At 44.5% G+C, this 24,048-nt stretch overlaps 2 protein-coding genes across 3 annotated transcripts in view; one reads left to right on the top strand and one right to left on the bottom strand.

Moving 5' to 3' along the window:
* FARSB (phenylalanyl-tRNA synthetase subunit beta) overlaps positions 1 to 9,094 on the top strand; it is a 36,588-nt gene extending 27,494 nt beyond the window's left edge. Inside the window, exon 17 of the mRNA XM_042042366.1 lies at positions 8,822 to 9,094. Within this exon, the coding sequence (XP_041898300.1) occupies positions 8,822 to 8,973 (152 nt within the window). The 3' untranslated portion in view covers positions 8,974 to 9,094. The remainder of the gene's footprint in view (positions 1 to 8,821) is intronic.
* A 4,677-nt stretch (positions 9,095 to 13,771) lies between these two features.
* The window catches only part of SGPP2 (sphingosine-1-phosphate phosphatase 2), a 35,973-nt gene continuing 25,696 nt past the window's right edge, over positions 13,772 to 24,048 (bottom strand). For both annotated transcript variants that reach the window (XM_042042331.1, XM_042042332.1), the window contains 2 exons: positions 22,709 to 22,798; positions 13,772 to 17,260 (listed from right to left, as the gene is read on the bottom strand). In XM_042042331.1, coding sequence (XP_041898265.1) covers positions 16,718 to 17,260; positions 22,709 to 22,798 — 633 coding nt within the window. In that variant the 3' untranslated portion in view covers positions 13,772 to 16,717. The remainder of the gene's footprint in view (positions 17,261 to 22,708; positions 22,799 to 24,048) is intronic.

The following is a 24,048-nucleotide window of genomic DNA, read 5'->3' as shown; positions in this document are numbered from 1 at the left end:
AATTGTCTATTATCTCTGGTCTATATTTCCTTTATGTAATGCAGGTCTTCAGATTTATAGGAACTAAATCCCTATAAATTTATGCCAAGCTTATTTCTGTTCTATCAAGTGTCTTACCACTCTGGTATTAATGCCTCGAATTTGATTTTGACTGCATTAATACCCAAGGTGGTACCCAGGAAAGATATGAAACAGGGGAGTTGCTTGTAGCCAAGGTGGGAGTCTACAGTGTTTGGAGTGTTTCCAGAGAAACCTGGTTTATCAAAATTTGCCAGCATGCTCTGGCACTGGACATCTCAGAGGTGCCTTGCTGTTGGAAGTGATGCAGGTAGGTCAAGCAGCACACAGTTTGCGGGAAAACCCATAGTTTAATTTTAGAAGTAGATCTCATTTCCTTAGCTTTGTGTTATATTGTTGATTTTTAGTATGAAAAAGAGGCTCTCAGATGTGAGTTTGAGACAGGCTTTTTCCATTCCTGTGGTCATTTCAGCTCTTCTCTGAAACTTCTTGAATGTTCTTTCTTGACACCCTTATCCCCAGAAAGGTGTGTGAGTTAAAGTACATTATTTTAGCATAGCATGGGATAATAAAAGGTTTGACAGGCTTAGACTTCTTTGTCTTTTAAACTTTCATCACCAAATTATGTTTGACACACTTTTTTTCCCCACATATGAACTAAAAGAAATTCAATTAGAGAACAAAGAAAGTATTAGTTTCTCAAATCCAGAAGATTATTTTAGAAGAGAAACTCCTTTGAATTGACTCATTTAGAAGTATGTGTCCTGTAGTGGGAGGGGGGAAAAAATCTATGGCAACTGCAAAAACACTGTGAGGAAAGGTGTCACGTCAATTTGAAAAGAGACACAAGCTCTCTTCTAGTGTCAAGCTCTCTTCTAGTGCCTCTTTTTGCAAGTATTAACTATTAAAGATTACAGTATTTTTCTTCCCATTGCATTTTATTCTGACAGGTTAGGGATGCTCCACGGAGTAGCAGCATTTCTCCTGACAGTTAAGGGTTTTCATTTTCTATCAGTTTTTGCCAATTCCCAGAACCATCTAAATCACTGGCATTTGAATTCCTCCAGCTCAAGGTATCAATGTCTTCTCCCTGACAACTCTTTGCTCTTCTGCTGTTCCTTTACTGGAGAGGCCTCTTCAGAGTTTAATTCCTTTTTTTTTTGCCCCCCAAAGGCAACTATCTTTTTAATCACATAACAAGCCTTAACAGATAAAAGTCTTCCTTGCATCAAGAATTTTAAATGTCTGGCACAGCTTTGCATTGTAAAATTATAGATTTAGGTAGTTTCCAACTTTTTACATTTTTAAATAGAAAATTATTTCCTAATCATCAACTATATTTCCATATTGCAAAGCCTTCTTTATAAAAGAAGTGATTCATCCAAGGCAGTAGCAGAAATGGCAGCAATAGCACATCTCCTTTCTCAGGGAGCAGGGGCAGGGATCTAAGCATTGAGGGGCATGGGCAGGTCTGGCTTCTCTGGAGAAATGCTGCATTTGCCCATCCCCACAGCTCCATCCTTCAATTCTGTTTTCACCTGCATAGCCTGCTGTGGCTGGAGGCAAACTGAGCATGCATCTGCATTCATTTTCACTACCATACTGATATTAGTGCCACCAAATGTGAGCATGTCAATGTTATACTTCATAGTTTTGCAGTTCTCCAGTCTGGTGTGATTTTGCAACTGTGATATGGAGGCAGAGGGGTACTGCTTCAAATTTAATCTTAATTTTTTTTCTTTTTATTTCTGCAATAACATTTTAAACATGAATTTACAAGATACTGGCTCAAACATTTAGATCAATGTGAATGCAGGCCACAAAGATTTCTGTTGCCCATGGTGGAGGAACTGACTTCGTCTTTGCTTGTGGTGCATATGTTAGAAAAGAGCAGATACACAAAGAAGTGCTGAGCTTGCACTCAGCTCAGGCATTTCTGTTCCTGCTGGAGCCACTGTGTGCTTCAGCCACCAGGAACAGATTTGCAACATAAGTCTTAGTTGCTAAAACTAAGTGATTAACAGTTCCAGTGACTGCTGAGATTCATTGTTTCATGTTGTAGTATTCCATGCCAGTTTGTCAAGTCATTTTCTGAAAGGCATGAAATGGGGGAGCTGTGAAAGCAGAGTGTCAGGTGGCTCTTGGTTACCTCAGTCAAGTCACTGGGAGGGGAGCGCAGCTTGGTCTAGGACATGGAGTGATTAAACAACATGCAAACCAAACGTGACACACTAAAGCAGACTTGCAGACTGGCCTAGTGCTGGTTCTTGTTATTCTCCAGTGCCTGTATGAAAGCAGAGCCTAAAAAGCTAAAACCTGCTGCCTTGCTGTGCACACAGAGTATGTTATACCCCCTGCCAGAAAGCATATGGTTTATTGTTTGCTAGTTTCTGACAGATTCTGTTGTTTGCAAGAATGAATCATTCTTTTAGATATCCAAAGAGTGATAAAAACATTCATGGAACACAAATAAAGTAAGTTTTTTAATATTCAAAGCTTAGTGTTCTCTAACTCAAGTGAAATAGCCAGACATCTTCCAAAAAAAAAAAAAAGAGCTTTATTTGGGATTAGGAATTCCTTCATTTTATAGACAAAATAGCTGTGACATAATATCAGCTTAGGTTTGTGACTTTTAGACAAAGTATAACATTTCAGATAAATCTGGATATATCAGATAAACCAGCCTAACAGCAAGGATTAGCTGTATAATGGTAACGCTGCAATGCAACTGAGCTCCAGTGGAAAGTTGCTGTTTCTCACAACTGCCCCACAAAGGCAAATTTTTTGAGCTTTATACACAAATACTGATTTCTAGAGAAATACATGGAATTTGATAGATTTCTTTCTAGGCTTCCTACTTAATTTTTTCTGCACACAGTATTTAATAAGATAAACTCAGCACTGAGTTAGAGACATGCTGTTGTCCAGATCAGTGACCCAAAATGTCTGCATTCCTTAGCCTCAGCATCCACCCAAATATTACCTTCCATTAGGAAAGGCAGGAGCACAGTGATTTTAGCCAGATAATTTTAAGTGTCTGAGGCTGCTGTAATCCTGAGGATAGCACAGGTGAATAAAGAGATGCCTCAAACCTACTGCATTCTTGAACCACCTTCTCACATTCAGCAACACCAAACACCCTCTGTCAAAGCTCCTGGGACACTGCACAGCAAGAATGAAAAAGAGATCCAGCTTATAGAGTAGTATATGAGGGTTCTTATAAGATAGAAGAGTAAGTTTTCCTCACAAAATACAAACTAATGAAAACTCAGCCATTGACTTAGGTGTAAGAGGAGAAGATGATTAACTGACTGACCACTGCAAATTTGTGGGTGATTCTCCATGTTCCCAGCCTTATTGTCTGCACAAGGATTCTAATATTCAACTCTATTTTTGGATATCCAGTGAATTCTAATATTCAACTCTATTTTTGGATATCTAGTGTAGCAGTCCAAGTAAATAATTGATTGTCACTTCACCCTCTTCTGCTGTGCCCTGTATGAGGAGGCTTTTGGAAAAACAGAGGAGGAGATCAGAATGAAAGATGCCCTTTAGACGAGAACACATTCATTCACATAACACAGATACTGCTTCTGTGACTTTTGTCAAGTGCTAATTATTTTCTTAAGAGGGGTAATTAAGGCACATGCCTTAAATTTAATTGTACTAATTTGAAGTTCCTGATGTGTCACTACTGTTAGGTGTGATCTGGGGAATGGCAGTTGTTCTGACACAGCTTTAGTCAGGATTTACAAATCAAGAGACTGAAATTAATAAATATCCCACTGATCCCAAAGTATGGTTTTTCTGGTCTTGAGAATATAAGGGAGAAGAACTGCCGATAATGTGCAGCTTAGGAAAGCAATTGGTCTCTCACTATGTTCCAAAAATCATGCAAGATTTAAGATGTCTGTGATTGTAAGAATTAGCTGAAGGTAAATCATTCCACAACAAGATATGATTTTGAGGTTGCTGTTGGTTTGCATGAGGTTCTGGGAGCCTTACTGTGCTGTATGTGTGGGCAGAAAGAGGTGGCTGCCTTTTAACACACTGCCTGGTCTGATAGTGCCCCCTGACTCTGCATTTGATCTGCATTATCTGCCAAAAGAAGGAATCAGTCAAAAGTGTGAAGAACCTCATCTTAAACCCAACTTCTAACCTCACAGAACTGAATTCCATCCAGTGTAGCACAGGCAAAATGCTTCCCCAGGTGAGTCAGGATGAGGTAGTGAAAGGGCAGCTGGAGTCACTAAAGGGAGGAGAATTAAGATGAAAGACCACTGAGGCCAGATAAGCTCTGCTCTGTTACCTTCTTAAGCTTCAGCTTCCAGTGTTCCTTCAAATTACGGGAACAAACAAGTGGATTTGAAGGCTTAGTGCAACTGCAGGCCTATAATACAACTTTAATCTATTTCTTTTTGAAAGGAAGGGTGAGTGAGGTAGAGAAAGAAACTGTGCAAGGTGTTTGACAACAAAGAGTGCAGGGAACTCAGAGCTCTTTGAGGGTCAATTAGCCAGAAAATGTGCTAAAGACTACATGCTCTATTGGATTATTGGCCAAAGAATTACCCCAAAGCAATCAAAGTGGCCCTGTTGCCTGAATACAGAAAGGCAGTTATGGATTTTGAGGACATGCTACAGAAGCCTTAATTAAAGGTATTATTTCTACATCACTGAGCATTAGAAATTCTTACTTGCAGCCATGAGAAGTAGCTTTTGTCTTTCCCTTGCGTGTAGTGTGTCAGCGTAAGACAGGGCTGGCTTTGGCATCCCTTCTTTAGGAAGGCATATTGGATTTCACCCCACCCCTTGTCCTAACCACCACTTACACACCTGACATACTAAGAGATGGATTTCCACTGCTAGACCTTCAGGCTTCCTCTGGCATTGTCTGCATCTCTATCAGCAAGGACAATGCAATCTCTGACTAGATTTCAAGGTGAAGTTTATGAAGTACTGTTTGTGTGCAGAGCAGAAAGGATTTACTATGTCAAGAGTGATAAATATGTTATTCTTAAAGCAGAAGGTACAGTAAACTACAGTTTTTAAATAAATTTTGACTCTCAATGTAGTTGATGGTACAACCAACCAGTTGGACCTACAGCAGCAGCCTTTCAGGATAATTGCACCAGCAGCAAACACAGTCCCTTCCCAACACACCTGCTCAGAGTGGGGCCTCCAGGTGTGCTTTTGTGCCTACCTGACTAGAGAGAGTTTCTTCAGGAAGACCATGCCCTCCACAGCCATGCTAACATTGATGATACTGCATAGACAGGCAGGACAAACTATGGTGAACTCCTCAAAAGCAGCAGGTCACAGCTGCCAATGATTCTGGAAAGGCTCCTTTTGGCATCAAGGCTTTACTGAAGCTTAAGAGCACTGGGCTTCAGCTTCTGGTGTGATTTATACAGACAGGGTAACAGTGTGTGCACTTTTTGCTGATTCTCTGTGCGTGCAAGTAGCTTCAGTACATCTTTCATACAGCCTTGACCCTCACTCTGAAGCTTTTAGTTCAAGAGTTGAAGTCACGTAACACTGCCCAGTCTGTAACACAAGCTTTGCTAGAAATCCTAATCACAGTTTGTATTTACTTGGTAATACAAGAAACACACAAATTAGGATGAAAAGAGTCCTTACCTTTGTTTCCTTGTTACTTTGATGACCCCCCTGGTTTGGTGCCCTGCTCCATGGGTTGCCCAGTCCTCATGCAAGCCTGTGTCTTGCCCCAGCACAGCAGGTTCCTCTAGCTCAGGTCTCCTTTTGTGCTTGTGGTTGGTCCCTCAGTCAAAGCTCTCCCCCAGCTGCAAATGCTTGTTTCTCTTTCCCCCCTTTCTGCTCAGGTTTTTCATGTTTCTTCTGAGATTTTTTTCCTTCTTTATGTGCTTCCATGTCAATGTCTGAATTTTTTTAATTGGCATTTACGTTTGCTCCAAATTCTGGTGCCCTGGCAGAGGCACATGGACCAACACCACTCAGTCCAATGTCTGAGCTAAACTCCTTCCTTTACCACCTGTGTGGTCAAAGGAAGAGTCACTAAGATGAGGAAGGCTTTAGATTCCCCCTTGTGGGATGCAGTCTAGAGGCCCTTTTGGCAGGCAGGAATATACTTTGAAGCATTCTGTAGTGCAGCCAATTACCATAATAATAGTTCCATTATTAACCAGAGTTCATAAACTCTCTGTAAACCTGTTTCTCAGCTCTTGTTTCTTTGGTGCAAGAGCCATGTGTTGGCAGGACAGATGGGGGCTCTAAAGTTCTTAACAGGTTATTTCATTTTTATTTGCTTATTGTCTGATCTTTTCCAGCCACAGAATTATGCCTTGTAACTGCCATGTCTGCAAAACATGGGGCACACTGGTGAAGCAGCCAACATTTCAGGGTCAGCTTAACTAGAAATTGAGATGTGGTTTGAAGGTCCCATTTCCTGAACTTTGGGGACCTAAATGTTCCCCCTTGATATTAATTATATATTTCCCTCTTTGCTGCAAGGAAGTGCAAAAAAAAGTAACATAATTGTCCAGCATCAGTTGCTGCATGAGATTGAATATGCTGCTCAGTGTCTAAGCCATAGCCTGGAGCAGCGTATTCGGAACTCATTGGGACTGGGAGACCGACAAGAGGTGATGCCTGGATAGCAGAGCATTTGTTATGTGTGAAAACAGCATTGTTTCACACAATAGGAAGTGGCACAGATCTGGGAAAATGCCCTTGTTAGATTGACTGAGTACAGTATTATTTTAGACCCTATCAGATATCTACAACAAATTTAAAAACAGTAAAGTCTCATGACATAGCTGGGTCTAGATGTGCAAGAAGATAAAATAACTTTCCCAAGACTACACAGAAGGAAGCTCAGAAGAACAAACAAGTCAGACTCACAGCTTTTAACTGATGCTATTGTCAAAGCTCTTTTTTCCTATAGATTTATAGTGGGGTACCATGCCAACATTATGAACTTCTGCTTGGTTCTTGCTCTTGTGCCAGTTCAAGCTTACAGTCAAGTGTCTAAAAAAAAGCCTCTGTGTGCTGTTCACATCGCTGATACAATACCAGCTTTATTTACAAATAGGAAAGCCTTTACCACTAAGTAAAAGGCAACTTTATTTTTAGGTTATGTTTTCACCCACAGTCTTCAGAGTGATCTGTATGTGTGACATTTGACTCTTTTCTAAATTTGTTTCATCTTGTTTTGAATAGTGCAGCTTGGCAGTGGCAAGTGTCTCTTTGGCTAGAGTCACGTGCCAGTAGCATCTAGGCTGAGGTAATGTCACTGTTGTACATCCATTGTAAGTAGTTGGTTTGTGCTTGTAGCTAGGACTGGAACTGGATAACTTAAAAGATTCTGCTTCTGAATATTTTTTAAAACAGCCTTTAAGTAATGTTACTGTGGTCATTTACTACTGTGGTCAGATTTCACAAGGTAGCCAAAATTGAAGTGGACATTGAAGTTAATTTGCACATGCAGCAACTTGGGCAAGAAAAAGACCTAATTACTGTTCTTGTAGCTGCAAGTTACAACTACAAACCTCATGGGAAACACTTCTTAAATGAATTATTTCCACTGGAGAACTAACAGAGAATATATCTCTGGGATTGACCACTAGTGATAAGAGTCTCATGGAAATGTTCCTGAGGTTTGAGGTTCATTTGGACCCTTATTGCCTTTTTAAGTAGCTCCTTGTACACACAGTAAAATGTCCTGGGCTGATCCTGAACCTTAAGTAGCATTTGGAGCAACCAGAGAGTAAGTTGCTGGGAACTCTTGTGATCCTTTTGCAGAGGACACCGAAGGCAGCAGCATTAAAAACAGGGTGGACGAGCTTTCTGAGGATTCAGAATCTGTAGGATGCAGTGGCATTGTTTCATGCTCTCCCCTTTCCCCCTTTGATATCACAGCATTGCCTGCAGCACCGCTCACTGAATGTCCCACAGATGGTGCTTTGCTTCCTCACACTCCTTAGGAAAGTGGTGCTTTCAGAAGGAGCAACTTGCTGGCTTGGTTTGGGTTTGTCTTTAGAAAGGCTGTCAGGTAAAAATGCCACTCACCTCAGGACAGAGGCCAAAACAGTGCAAGTGTAGCTGCTATAGACAAGCTTGAACACACTGCTGGTAGAGCCACCACACACAGGGAAATTCCCAGGTAGGAAAGGCTTTACATGAAAAAGTCTGCACAGCTGCTCCAAGTTCTTCATGGCAAATTTAACTAATTTTAATTTTTTAGAAGAAAAACTTCCATGTAACATTTAAATATTGGGACTTGGTTTGAGGTGAGAGGAAGATGGTCTTTGCTTTCCTTTGAGTATTCATTGTTTCACAGTTTTATGGTGTATGGGAAACTGCTTAAAAAGTTCTTCTCCAGATGAGGAATGCAGGTTGTTTTTAATTATGTGACAGGCAATCTAGGGTGACATGCCTACTTACCCTCTAGATGACAGCAAGCTTTATTTCTTTAAACAGACTAAGGTGGGAGACATTCAGATGTTAAATAGCCTAAAGGCTGCAAAGGTTCTTCATTTCAGTAGCCCTCTGACTCAGCTGTGCTAATTTCCATTGCAGGAGGAATTTAGTCAAAACAATTGGAGTGTGAAAAATGCCCACGCTTTGGGCTTTACATTTTATTTTTAACTTAGTGTTTTCTCATTCTCTATCAATCATGACAACTCTTAATGCAAGAAAGTGAGAGCCCCTTCTTAGCATCTCATCCCAGAGAACAGTTTAATACTGAGAGCTTTGTTCTGCATGTTAAATGCCTATTGACTCCTCCGGCCCAAAGAAATATTGATTTTTCTCTCTTTCTTTACAGGCACTGCTTTCTTTCCTGGTCGCTGTGCTGAGGTCTTTGCCAAAGGTCAAAGCATTGGGAAACTTGGAGTCGTACACCCTGATGTTATCACCAAGTTTGAGCTCACCATGCCGTGCTCTGCCCTGGAGATCAATATTGAGCCCTTCGTGTGAAGACGTGACTTTTATCCTCCGACAGCCGTCCACTGTCACATGCAGCACCCTCTCCTCTTTTGTCTGCCTCCCAGGGGACATCCACTTATGCTTTTATGTTCCAATAAACCAGAAAAACAGATCCTGTCTCCGTGAGTAAATGTGTTCTTTACAGTGCGATCTGGCTGGCTTCTGCAGGGAAGGAATGTGGGATCTCGGACTAGGCTGTGCCCTCAATGTTTTCAAAGGGCAGGGGGGAAGAAATGAGTTGGGTCAAAGCCCAGTGCTTTACAAGAGAAATGTAATGGCAGAGCACATGATTAGTTTTCAAAATCAGAAACGTTCCACAGACACAGCTTCATACTGTAACTGATTATGGCTGCATAACAGGAATCTCATTCTTTTCTTATTGCATGAAATAAGATAATTGATTAGAGCAAATGTTGAGTGAATGTGAGCAGAACTAAGGAGTTGAGCTTTTATTCTGTACGGTTGTCATGTGCTCATCAATGGCTGGGGGAGGAAAATAAACTTGTTTCATGAAAACCAGAGCTATTTTGTAAGCAAGATGTGTGTAATATCTGCTTCCCCGCTCCAGACATAACTGTTGGTCCTTTATCATTCTAAATTCAGAAAGGGGAGGGGGTGGAATTAAACTTTTTCCATTGTTGATGTCAGCCTGGCGGTTTTTGAAGCTCCAAACCAAATGGGGAAATGCATTTAAGAGCATATGCCAGTGGTCTTTTGCATGAGGAGCAGAAAACTATCAAAGCCTTTGTCTGCCTAAGGCTGGCATGTTTGTCTGCAGAAGTGAGCGTGGGCCTGCTGCACGCCCAGCCCCACCAGGGCTTTCTGGACCCCAGCTGTGTAGCAGGACCACGCAGCTTTTGGGCAGGGTTCTTTTTCTGGCAGTTCTGCCCCTGCCAGTACATGAGAACCTCTCATGGATCAGGCTTTTCCTTCTAGGTGGCTTTCTGGCAGCAGTTGTGTCACAGCTTGGTGCATTGTGCCTCTGCTCTCTGTTAAACTGAGAAGCTCCATCCAGCACAGTGATGCTCGATCCATCCTTTCTGCAGGAATGTCACCAAGTGGGTGGTCAGCTCAGTACACTGGAGCAGCTCTTGACTGGCTGGCTTGTGGGGCTGGCTGTCCCTCCTTTGCAATATTATAACCATTGCTAATGCTGCTGGCTAACAGCCACCAGTATTTTGTATTAGGCCTATGCACTGTGGCTTCTTTCTGCTGTGAGAGCCAGATGGACCCTGATCCCAGGAGGGGCCTGTCCAGGAATGGACATCTGGGAGTTGCTGGAGAAGGGTGTCACAATGACTGCCCCACTGAGCAGAAGGATGTGCAGTGGTGAGGTAAGCTTGTAGTTTTACGAGCTGCACAGACCCCTATCACTGGGCCCACAAGGGCTTTTCAATGGCAGCCCCATCAATAATCTCAACAGGTGGGAAGGCAACAGGCAATGCTTTTTGGTGCAAGTGATAATTCAGTATGAAAAATGCACTACAGTTACCCATCTGGAAACCCTATGGTTCCCCTCAGATGGAAGTGTAGATTTTAATTATCTCTGCATGACAGACGTGAAATGAGAATATAGCTATCGCCATACGTTGCATGACTGACTCCGGTGCCCACGGAGAGTGAGAAAACTGCAGCTTACATTTTAAACCTCCCAAGAGATTAGGCAGCTTGGCGTTTGCAGGATCTCTCTCTCCACAATGCCCACACAACTGTAACCAGGCAGGCTTGCAGTGTGGGAAGCAATGTGTAACGCAGATGGAAAGTATTAACCCCCCCTGTTTATTGGTGTGTCATGCATGGGGATTAGGACGACAATAAGGCAGATTTGCATTGCAGCAGAGTGCAGGCATATCTGTGTGCACTAAATATATTTCTCTGCACAAGATTTTCTAACTCTTTGTGTGTCCCAGTTCTCCTGAGAATTTAGCTGTCCTTTGAGTGTAAAAACTAGATTAAGCTGAGACTAAGGGCTTGAGCTGTGGTGGCATGTGTGTGAGGCTTTTAGGGATCTCTTCTTTTTCATACCATTTGCTCCTGCATTGGCAGCTAAATGCTCCAAAAACATGAGCTTTGTCCCAGGTAGGTACCATTACTTGCTAGAAGTAGACAATGAGAATCAAGAAAATGGTTAAAAAGCCTCTTCAGAGTCCCTGACCCCTCCAGTTAACTGTGGTGCCAGCAGCCTTGCAATGAAATTCAAGCTCTGCTGTAGTGCTGTGCTCAGGATTAACTGTGATTCCTGATGAGTGGGACACTTCATATAAGTCTGGTGTATTTATTGCGAGGCTTTGTCTTTCATAGCTCCAAAGCAATTATGTGGCATTTACAGCCTGCTCATAGCTGTGTGCAGTACTTGAGGTAGTTATCACACAGCTTCATGCTGGAGCCAGCCACTGTGAGCACTGAAATTTGCTTTCATCCTTTGCTGTAGCCATGGGCTCTGGCAAAGGAAACCTTTGCTGCTGGTAGGGACTTCTGAGCAGTTTTTTAACATCTTTTGAACTTGGGTTTTCTTTTTAGACAAGAGTTGGAAGTGGGATTTTTAACTACTGCTCTGCAATTATGGATTACTTTTGGCCTGCTCCTGCTGCCTGTGGGTAATGGGTCATTGCTGGAGATCTGAACACAAGCAGAAAAGTCTGGAGAGCTGGTGACAGAGAGATCAGAGGTGGTTTAGTGTGCTGTCTGGGTGATTGCTGGGTTCATTCTGCTGGACACGAGCTCTGGTTTTGTCCTTGCTGTGCTTTGGTGGTGATTTTCCAAAGAGCAGAACCCTGAGCCAGCCTGGCTGCAGCTCCCGGCACAGGCCCCGGTGCCTGCAGGTCACCCTTGCTATTGCACAAGGGTGTTTATGGAAAGGTGATGCCTGGGACTGTTTCCATCTCCAGGTTGGCACTGTGCTTGCTTGAAATTTAAATCATCCTTGGTTTGGCAGGTGAGTATGGAATAGGCTGAGCAAAAGCGCTGCCAGGAGGTTGCCAGGGGATCATGGCCTGGCACACGCGACACCTCTGACCGCCCGGTGACCTTGAAACCGAGCCTGCTGCCAGGGTGGGGTGGCAGCGGGGTGGCCGTGGGACAGTGGGAAGGTGGGAAGACAGTGAGACAGCAGGGGAAGATCTGACAGGAGCAGGAACTGGCAGCAAGCAAGGGCCTTCCTTTACTCATGGCTTAGCAACTGTGCAAGATCCCACCCACTGCCCAGCTGCACGTCCACCCTGTTCAGAGAGGCACCCATGTTTTCTAACTCTTCCTTGTAACGCAGCTGAGAAGGGTCAAAACTGAAACTGAGACTGTTTTCTTCTGTTCCCTAGATTACATCAACTGGATCCAGAAAAGCAAGGCACAAGCTTGCTTGCAATTTTGCATAGGAACTTGGATGGGTTAGGAGACTGGGGTCATGACAAAGTTACTGCTGGAAAATTAAAGCAGGGAAATTCAGTGCTTGCTGCTTTGGTTCCTAATCCCTGCCAAAAAGTGCAATAGCCTTGTGGCGTCTGACAGAGTAGCTGGTTCTGCACTGGGCCACCAGCACACAGAGATGCCCCAGACAGGAGGAAGCCTGGGTTGGCACCACATGCCCAGAAAGCGATTTGCAAAGTAAGCAGGCCAGGAGAGGGCAGCCTCCAGGCAGGACAGAGCTGACTAAGCTAAGAGTGGGGTGCCTGCTACATCCCTCTTGACAGCATAACAAAGGAAACTTGGATTGTCTTGCATCACCCCTCCGGCTGTGGGCAGGCACAGGAGGGAGAGCTGTAGCGCTGGACCAGGACAGACAGCACAGACAGTACTGAGAAGAGAACGGCCCAGGCTGTGATACTCTGGAAGTTACCTCCCACTCCATTCACATCAAAAGCAGTGTTTTAGTCTAAAATGCAAGCGTGCTTACTTGAGAGGATTCAGTTGGAGCCTTTGTGTTACAAAGTACAGAACATGGCCAGCAAACCCACCACAAAACCTCATTCTCTACCACCACCCTGGAAATGCAGAGGCAGCTTCACTGCAGGGATGAAGAGGTGGGGAGCATTTCCAAAGACAGCAAAGACACACAGAGATCTGTAATGAGGAGCTGGTGCTTCAGGTTAATGAACTACAGAAAGGGTGATGTGTCTCACCTTGTCAGAAGACTTGCCTCTCCAAGCCTGGCCCTGCAGGAGTGTCTGTGGTCCTGTGAGCATCCCATGAGCACAACCTCAGCACAGAGCCCAGCTGACACACCTGCCTAACCCAGCTGGCCCAGGGATGCTGCAGCAGTTGGGCTCACCCTGATCAGCTGTGGGCAGGATGTGATGCTGAGGGGAGGATGTGGCCCTACCTGGTTTCAAACACACATTTTGACCACAAAACCTTGTTAGGTACCTCAACTAATGCAAAATATTCTGCAGTTCATGAGTTGTCATGCTATCTTTGCACATGTTAAACTGGCTTTCAGTTAACTGTTTAGTCTACTAGAAGTAGATATTGCAGGTGAAGGAGATTCCAGTGGCCAAAAGTCCCCCAGCACCAATTACATGCAACTCACTCATTTCCATTTGCAAGGGTTGTAACAAATAGTCATTAGTAGACCAGTAGACTTTTTTAAAATGTTTTTTAAAAAGCAGGATCCTTCTGGAGGAGCCAAAGTGTGGAGCTAGACCAAGGAGGAGACAAAGAGCCACAAGAGGGACAGCTTGGGAAGAGAGGTAGGTGCTTGCACTTGGGAAGCTCTTTTAGCTGGGACTCATTGCCTTTACATCAGTCATTTACAAGTATCAATAGAGGATGCAAAATGAACAGACAGACACCAAACTCTGCAAAATAGGTTTATTTTAAAATTTGAACGAAATAGAATTTGCATTTTTTGCATGAATCACATGCAAGTGAATACTATAAAAATACTTGTGCAGCATTTATATATATTTTATAAAATCTTCATAGCATAAAATAGCTGTGAATCAGAACAGAAATTTTACACATAAAGCTGCATGAATTTCCCTGTCAAACTGTGCCTTTCTCAGGAGTAATTCCAATCCCCAGCTTAAACACTCAGCTTGCTGCTAAGTTTTTTTCTCAATTTTGTGATATGGCCCCTCCTCAGGGCTCTGGTTGTGCACTGCACCTGTGTGTCATGCAGCACTCTTAGCACAAGGGGTTTAAAGGTGTTTTAAACCTGATGGCAGCGCTTCTGTGACAGGAGGGAGAGAGGCTGAGGATGGAACCCCACGGCTATGGTGGCTCACATTCAGCACTCACCTAGGGGCAGGTGTGAGCGGGCATGTGCCCTGCTGAAAGGCTCGCTGGAGCTGTTTGCATGCATGTGTAAAGTCCACACAACCTGTTATGAAACAGTTTATCCACAGCCTGAGCAAATCTAAAACTGGTTAAAATTTCTGCCTGCGTTTCTTCTGGAGATTGATAGCCTGGGTTTAAAGTGGTGCAGCTCTTTCACGTGCACACCTTGCACTCCTCAGACAGAACTCCCAGCCACAGTTTTGGAATTGATTATGTTTATCCAAGCAGTCAATGGATGGCAAAGCACCTCCTTTACATTCTTCAGGTTCATTTTTCTCGCAGCCAGGAAGGCAAGTGGACATGGTTAAAAAGCTGGCTCTCACTGTACATTCTGCCAGGCAAGGCACGGGGGCCATACTTGAAGCTCTGCAGCAATAGCACGGTACATTTTCCTAGCCAAGAAGACCACGTTCAATGCTGTATTTCTCAACAGCTCATTGGTCCAACAGCTGATATATTCTGTTTTAAATAAGCGGCCTGAGTTATAGGGACGACCTTCCTATGGACATGCCGCCCTGCTATTCTACAAGTGTTGCAGGATGCATGGAAGACCAACTGTAATGCTGTGCAGCAGCAGAAAATGATGGCATCTTATCATTACCATGCGCTGTAGTCACCAGAGTCACTACTCAGCTCCTTCCACAACGCAGTTTATGGACGCTACTTGTCACCTCTGCACGACAGGAAGGACTTTTTCCTTTGCCCTAGCCAGGAAAACTAAATCAGAGTTAAACAGTCTGAGTTCAAGCCGGAATGCTGTGGTAATAACTCTGCTCAGTTGTTTGTAGGCAAAGTATCCTTTAGTGGAGGCTTTCTTATTAATATCCAAGGTAACTTTGTTGCAAAGCACATTAAACATTTTATGTTAGATTTTCCTTCTCTTTTACATTTTGTGGGGTTTTTTTTTGTTTTTTTTTTTTTATTGTAATAATGAGTAAAACCATCCCCACAGAACTAGCCTGGTCTGGCAGTGCCATCAGAAGACACTATGAGCTCTGCCCAACGATGGCACTTTGCTCTTGGCTGGACACCTCTCTCCCCACCCCACCAGCTGCTTTTTCCCCAATGCCCCAAACCTGAGCCTTTCCTTAGCTTGCTCTGCTGCTTCAGGAGCAGCCCTCAGCTGAGCAGGTACAGGCCTGCTCCCCAGCAACCCCAACACAGGAAACCAGCCATTGCTGCTGCTCTGGCAGGCATTTTGGCTGTGTGCTTGTCATTTTCAGTTGCCTGGGGGAAGCGTGTCTAGTTATGGGACACAGTGGGGACACAGTGGGGTCGGTGATTTCTAACCCAAAGTTATCTGTGCACAGGCCTTCCCAGGACTCTTCCAGGTCAGATATTTCAGGTCAGTTATTTTGGGTTTGTGTGGCAAGGGCATGGTAGTGGCGGGGGGGAGCTACAAGCATTGCTTTTCTCAGAAGGTGCCAGAACCAATGTGTCCAACAGAACCAATGCCAGCCAGCTCCCAGACAGATCCACTGAGCCCATCTGTGACAGTAGCAGCACCTCTGGGATAACAGTTAAGATGGGAGGAAAAACCTGCTCAGCTGCAGGCAGAGAGAGGAGTGAAGATACGGGAGGGAAACAACTCTGCAGACACCAAGACCACAGAAGGAAGAGGAAGAGGTGCTCTGGGTGCCAGAGCAGAGACTCCCCTGCAGCCCATGGTGCAGCCCATGGTGCAGCCCATGGAGAGGTAGCTGTGCCCCTGCAGCCCATGGAGGTCCATGGGGAATGGAGATCCACCTGCAATCAGTGGAGGACCCCACACTGGAGCAGGGTAATGCCATAAGAAGGGTGTGAGAAGTCCACACTAGAACAGGCTCCTGGGTAGGACTTGTGACCCCTCAGCGGACACATGCTGGATGAAGAACTGTAGCCCATGGGAAAAATTCACTTTGGAGATGTTTTTGGAGAGCTGTCTTGCCTGGGAGGGATCCCACGCTGGAGCAGGGGAGGAGTGTGAGGAGTCCTATCCCTGAGGAGGAAGGAGCAGCAGAAGCAATGATGAACTGACTGTAACCTCCATTCCCATCCCCCTGTGATGGTGGGTGGGAGGAGGTAGAGAATTCAGGAGGGAAATTGGGCCTAGAAAGAAGGGAGGGGTAGGTGGAAGGTAGTTTTAATGTTTGGTTTTATTTCTTATTATCCTATTCTGATTAATTTGGTAATAAATTAAACATTTCCCCAAGTCGAGTCTGTTTTGCCTGTGACAGTAAAACTGCTGAGTGATCTCCCCCTGCCCTTGTCTCGAGCCATGATCCTCTCATTATACTTTCTCTCCCTGGAGAGAGGGGAGTGATAGAGCAGCTTTGGTGAGCACCCGGCATCCAGCCAGAGCCAAACCCACCACACCAGTGCAGAAAGGCACAAAACACTTTTCGGTCAAGTCACCAGCCTGGACTGAGTTATTGTGTCCCCGAAGCACGGGTGCCGCAGGTGGCTCGGTGAGGAGGAGCTGTGCTCACATCAGTCCCAGCAGCTCATGCAGCAGCGGCACAATCACGGTGGCTGTGAAGCCAACGGTGGAGTACGTCACAAACTTATAGGGCACTTCCACTTCCAGGCGTCTCTGGGCTTCCAGGTCACGGATGGGGAACTTGTACCGATAGCCCAGCAAGCCAAGGACCACGCTCTTCATGACCCAGCGTGTCAGCAGGACAACCAAGATCCCTACGAAGAACCTGGCTAGCACAAGCACCATGGTACTGGTGACCAGAGGAAATCCAGGCTGAAAACTTTTGCTGGTGTAGGCTGGAGCAGCATACTGGTTGTTTAACCAAAATCCCACAGTTGCTCCAGCTGCTGCTCCTAAGATAGTAGTGGTGTCTCCCCTGGTAGGGCTGTAATAGTCTAGTTTGGGGTAGTTGTAACATAAGACAAGAGGCACAACTATGGAAAACAGTGGGCAGAAGGGGCTGGTTAAGAGCAAGTGATCTATCGTGTCCCATGCAGGATACAAGAGCATGAGCAGCACAGCCGAAATCAGTGCTCCACCGATCACATCCTGTAAATAAATCACATTTAATAGGCTTTGTGAGATCTGGAAGGTAAACTGGGTATTTGGGTGATCATAAAAGACCAGTATCTGCATTGGTGGGGCCCAATAGTGGAGGAACGCCCTGAATTCAGTGATGCCATTACCTCCATGCAGGGACAACCTGAAGCCTGTGCTAAATAAAACGTGACAGTCCATGAACCTAACCTTAGCTTATGCATAAGCATGTGTCTGTGGACACACATTCTCCTCCTCATCTGCTCTCATGTTTTGAGGGCATTCCCCACCAATTCTCCACCTCAGAAAAGGCACCTGCACAACTCCATCTCAGGGACAATATTGCAGTGAGCTGCCTTCACACAAACCCTTTCCCTCCCATAACCCTACAAGCGATTTCATCACATCAGTGTGATTATCCCTTGCTTGCTTTGCATAAAGGGGAAGATGCTGTCCTTTGTCAGAGACAGGTTCCCATCCCAGGAACACAAGATCCAGGGATGGAAAGTGCAGAGCTGTGGGACATGGTGCATGTGCCATGGTTTCTGCCAGCAGTGGGGAGGCACCTCCAGGCAGGGATACAGCAAGGAGAAATTTGTTGCCCAAGTCTCTGAAATCCGGTTTCCAGTACAGTGCCCAAAGCAAGCACATAATTAAACCCTAATTTATTAACAGAGGCAAATAAGGTGTTTTGAGAACTTGATTGTTGTCAGCCACAAAGCTGAGAAAGGAGACAGGAGGTAACCCCTAACAAAAGCCATCTGTATGAGAGCAGCCAGGTAAAAAACAATAAAACAAGTTTCCCCACGCTGCCCTTCCAGTGTCACAAGAGGCAGCAGTGTTAGAACAGCCACAAAATGCTCTGCAAAAGCTGAAGTTAGTCACAGACAGGAATGTCCTCTTCTAAGATTGTATCTTTTTCACGAGTCATGGCAGCTGACTACTACCATGCTTGGTCACAGTCTGAAAATTATTTATGTGAACTTCACTTTGAGCTAGGCAGGAATGAGGGGACTTTTTCACAACAGAAATATTTAATGACTTTCTGGTAAATGCATGACTACTGTGTGGCTGAACTTCAGCTGTTTACAACGTGCATTAGATTCACAGAATATTTGGTTTTAAGCAAGTCCTACAGCCATTGTGCATATTCCTAATACAAATTTCCATTTATTCCTTCATCCAAAACATAAGGCTAGCCATGGGAATACACAAACTTGTCTAGGATGTAAAATACCATTATGTGTCAATGTTTCACAGTAATTCATGTTTTGATATCAATTCTTAGATGATATCTTTACACACAAAACATGTTTTGGCCCAGCACTAAGTAACTGCCTCAACACAAAAGAGCTGAGGGCTGCTCCCAGCACCAATGCTCAGAAATCCCATCCCCGCTCTGTACCTCCATTTCCCACCCAGCTGTTTGTCCACCTCATGTTAGAAGAAAAAGTCCTTGATACACTTGATCAAGGTGATCAAGGAGCAAAACTCAAAAGCTGTTCACATGCTTTTCTGTTTCAATTAAAGAAATGTAACCAAACATTAACATTCCCTCATGAAAACTTTGCTCAGGTTTACCCAGATTTAGTCAGATTTGACTGCAGCAGTTCCTAACCCAGCTCCAAACAGTCCGTACCTACAAACCTGGTTAGAGTTTTCTGAACTTTATTATCCTCCCATTCAGCCCCAGTACAGTAACATGGCTCCTAGAGGTTTCAAGCAGGACCCAGACAATCAGCTCTGCCCCTGACCAGTGGCACTGTACCGGTGGTCTCCAAACTGGGTGCACCAGGCAACCCTTTGGGCTGGGGGGAGAACATACTTTCTGCACCACTCATCAGTAAAACAACATATACGCATTTTTTAGAAGTAGTGCTTATTTCATCCTTATCTTATGTTTGTTAGAGTATATTTTGTATGTGTTTTATAATGTATGTATTGGTACAGTAGTACATGTATACAATTTGTAAGTAAATATATATACACATATATTTAGGGGGTGCATATTCAGATTTTTTTTACTGAACAAAAAAGTTTGGAGGCCAGTGGTTTATTCTGTTTTTTCCCCTATCCACCAATATGTGGGCTTCTCATTTTGGAAATTCCTCACTAGAAGCTGCTGGAGAGCTCAGCACATGCCATGGCTGTCTGTGGTGACTCCTTTCAGTCCTGATGTGCATGGGCAGGTTTGATCTTTTGAACACCCAGAGGAGGTGGGCAAGATCCACAACAACACCTACATTTAGCAGTGCAGAATGAATTATTTCCCCCCTTGCCTGCTAAACTAAGGAGAAGATGGGAAGAGGAAAGATGGCTCTGATTTCTGCGAGAAAAGCTGCTTGTGGACTCTCCCTGCTGTGTCCCCCGGAGCAGGACCTGAGTTTTCCCCGGGGATGGAGCTGCTTTAGCACTCCCAGGAAGCACATTCTTGCCTGTCTGCCTGTGTAAACAGATTAGCGTCTCGCCAAGCCTGCAATTATCAAGGAATTTTTAAATAAAGGCAGGCACGGGATTTTGCTCAAGGTGCAGTACTACCAGCAAAACTTAAAACCTCCTGTTGCCCTGCTGGGATGCTCCAGCTGCCTCAGCACAGACGAGTCCTCCTCAGACTCCGTCTACCTCCCCTAAAGTCCCTCCGCTGCTATGCAGCTCAGCTCTGCTCCCACACAGTGCCAAATATCTGCTTCCCTGATATTGCCAATCCAAGCAAAAATAACACTTTTCCTATTCTGCGTTTTTGTAAGTTCCTCTACATTTTCATTTAGTGTGAGACACTGTTCACTCTCCTAAACAGAAATATCTTACTTGGTTTCCACTCCTAAGGGTTACTTTATTTCATCCCCCAAGGACTGTACTACACAGCGTGTGAAGTACTGTGAATGCGCTGTGTGTTTATCAGCTTTAAAATATTTAAGATAATTTCAGGATTAATGGTAGCGTGAAAAAGCCTGAAATACAGCCCGTCAAAGGGGCAGGGTGGGAGCTCCAGAACACCACCTCCAGCAATAAATGCATCAACACGGAATGGGTATATCTCAGGGGCAAAAAAGCGACCATGCTGGCCAGCACAGGGCATTATTGCTTGTAACTCAGGGTAGTTGCAGTGCCAGTGAGGTTCTCACATCAGTTGTAGCTCTGGAGGGAATGGCTCCAGCAGCTGTGAGATAGGAAAACTTGCTCACTGCATTGAGGCAGGGACCAAAAATTGGGCCAATGTTTTGAATGGAAAGCAAAGTAATATTTTCTAAAATACGGCTCTCTGGGGAAAGAAAGCAAACAACAACTACCAGTCATATCGTCTCCAATTGTTTTTTTGTTTCTCAAAAATAACCTGTAAAAACCCACAGATTCACTGCTTCAAAATGTGTCCAAATTTTTACTTTTTTTTACTTTGCCTTTTCCAGGTAACTCCAGATCCCCTCTTTACCAGGTCCTCAGACTCCATCATTTAAGACCTAAAAGAAAGGACTCTGCCTTTCCCCTGTTTTTACACACACACAGGACATTCTGATGTTGAGGTGGTGGAGAAGGGTAGTTGTAACTAAATTACCTGTCAGCAGTGCAAGTGCATTACTGACACCCCTTTTCCCTAAGCTCTGGTACAGCTGGAAGGTTGCAGATAGCTCCCCATAGCAGCTGACTGTCTCCCCAGAAAGTCTTTAATGGTAACATCTCTTCTACTGACATGACTGTGCTTTCTGATACCACTCCTCGTTCAAAAGCAAGGCCAGCAGTGCTGAAATGCAGACAGATTTGTAGAGCTGAGACTACAGCAGATGAGCTTCTGCAACAGAGCTGCAGGAAAGCACAATGCAACTGTCCTTGTCACTCCTCCTCTGGTACCTCAAACAGGAAAAATCAGTTACACCAAGTCCATGGATATTTGTTACCCATTTCTTTGCTTTATTAAAATGCTATGACCACTTAATACATAATTATATTCTTTCTTTTAAGGCCTCAGTTAAATATCCAGAGGCTCTTTGAGCCAATGGCTTGGCTGGGCACTGCTGTGCCTTAGCGCTATGACATCACAGCTCAGGGCAGGACCCATCCCACAAGAGGTCAGAAACAGCTCTGAACTGCAATTCTTCCCCAAAGAACCATCACTGCAGGTGGGACAGCAGAGCCCGTCATTGTGGGTGACAAGCTGCTGCTGCAGAGAGAGGGGTTGCATGTGGCAGCCATGGTCACTGGGCCTTTCCCCAGCTCCATCCTCACCATGGCACACATGGGGTGAAGACCTCAGCCAAGGACATTTGCCCTTTTGAGAGGCAGCATTGCTCACACTTCAGCTAAGAAGCTTTTTTTAAATTTTATTTTACAGCTCTTTCCTATCATGTCAAAAGCACAAAGGACTTTTTCTTCTTTACCCTAAAATCCATCTCAATTTAGAGGGGTCTTTCATTATGATGGCCAGCAAGAGAAGTATGCAAAGAATTTTTACTGATTGACTTAATGTCAGTAGCAAAGAAAGGGTGTCTGCAGCTTCGATGTAAGATATTGTTTTGATCCACTGGGCCTGAAAGGGAAGGTCAGGCTATATTTTATAGCTAACCTTAATCTCATGAGGGCTCCCTTTCTTACAGTTATCAAGTCTCATTACAAACCTAATTATTACTTAGTAAAAAAGATTCAATTTTTTATGCATATGCAACTAACAACACATATCAAACTCCTGTGGGGAAATAGCCAGGAGTTTTTGTCCATACTTGGGAAGCTGGGCCACCCTTTTGACCACTATATATAACAAATCAATAAAGTTTCCTCTTGTCAGGAAAGAACCAGCTATCACAGGCACACTGAAATCTGTTCCTAAAGCAGGACTGATGTCTCTAAGCAACTGTGCCCAGCAAGTCTATCATATAAAGTCACCGATATTTTATGATTATTTTCAAAGTATTTGTGCATCTCAGTCCCTTAAGAATTAATTTCCTTCCGGCTGAAAACAAGAAACTTGTCATAATATTTTTAAGTGCCTTGTGCCTGTATGGTGACAGGAGACCTGCTGCTGCCCAGCCCCTCCAGGGCAGCTCACTTGTGACTCACCAACCTGCAATTCCTCCCCGGCACTCCCAGTCTAAACCAGCCCCGAGCATTTCTCGCTGAAAACAGTGATACTATTGCACAAAGGGCTTAGCTAAGGAGCAGCGTCAGTTGCCCAAGTGCATTCCTCGCAATTAAAATTTCGAAATGGAGAGCTCCAATTGAGATGCCACCCTGACCTCACCTGGCTCCTCAGCCCACGCACACCGCAGCCTCCCCATGCTATAAACTTCCTGCGGACTCAAATATCAATAGCCCGAGGGTTTCCTCACAGCTCCTTTGAATGCTCAGCCTGAAATTCAGTGGCACAACTCATCTATTCCTGTAGGGGCAGACCAAGGCACGTCATGTATCACTTGAAGAGTGGGAGATGGGAGTTGCTGTAGGAAAGCAGAGCTGGAGGCACATCCTTACCAGGACTGTGTGCATCCCTGTGTAGAGCCTGCTCAGACACACCAACGTTGAAAACACAAACGCTGCTACCAGGCCAAGCTCGAATGGATACTGTGAAAAGGGAAAAAAATAAGTTAAATACACACATTACACCAAGCAGTTGGACTGACATAAGGATCTCATGCGAGAAGCGGCTCCTGAGTTGTACTTTCCCCAAGAGATTAACGTGACCTGAGACAAGACACCTCCCCCCCTGCCCCAGTCAACATGCAACCCTGCTAGAAGGTCATTTCATTAGCTGTGGTGCCTGCTTTTGGAAGATCTGGTCTCAGTGTGGGGAAGTGTGGGAAATAGATGGTATTTGCAGAATTGTTCCCTACAATACCTATCTGCAAAAACCATGTTAGTGTTAAAGAGCTTAAGAAAAAAGGCACAGCATGCTGTACAAGCCATGCCTGAGGTAGCACTGCAGTCTCAGCTCAGCCAAGGGGATTGTGACAGCTGTGGAGTCTGACCAGAAGTGTGATCAATAGTCCTCGAGCCGTGGGCTGAGTGGGGAGAATCAATGTCTGGGCTGAAACCACAGTCCAGCTATTAGAGCAGTCAGGACTGCTCTTCCCTGTGACACTTAAAGGTTTAGTCATCTTATGAAGGTGTTTTTGCTTAATGCCCTCTCTGAGTAGCCTACAAACATGGAAAGATGCATTTAAATAAATCAACATTTAAAAAGGAAAAAAAAACCTATTTGGTAAAGAATAAGCTTAACATATTAGCCCTTAATGCACTCATTCAAATCCTGAAATTGAGTGGGCTGCTGGGCTCCTTTCAGTCCATAAGGGAGATCTTTTGTAAAAAAATAAACCAACTCAAAATATAAATAAATGCAATTAATTCATCCAATTTGACACAAAGTCTCCATCTTCTGCCAGAAGCTGACGACTGGCCAGGGTGGCCACAGATCAGCACAAAAATGCTTCTGTGGAAATTCTAAGCGTAACAGCTCTCTTCTGACCCTTTCCCCCAGCATACTCCAGCCCCCTGAATAGACAGCTCAGACCCAGCTGCAGATATCGCTCCCAGTTCGTAAAACACTAATTTTCCTGATTTCTCTAAGCCTTTGGAGCACTTACACCCACTTGACTCCTCCCTCAGCAGGCAGCCTGGGAGCTAGTCCAGATCAGTAATTGATGATTAAGGCAGCTTGAGAAGATAGCAGCATAATGTACTGGGAGATTTTTCCATCTTAATAGAGGCAATTAAACAATTTAATTATTTGACAGCAGCTTTATTGTTTCGTGGCAGTTTCCAAGAAGCACAAGACAGCCTGTGAAGAGCTGCATGTCCCACTGGGCACCTGCAGA

Source organism: Corvus kubaryi, unplaced genomic scaffold (genome assembly GCF_017639235.1).
Source record: "Corvus kubaryi isolate FWS band 111438036 unplaced genomic scaffold, C.kubaryi_AGA036_p1.0 37397, whole genome shotgun sequence".
Lineage (NCBI taxonomy): Eukaryota > Metazoa > Chordata > Aves > Passeriformes > Corvidae > Corvus > Corvus kubaryi.
This window is presented reverse-complemented; position numbering and strand designations above follow the sequence as displayed.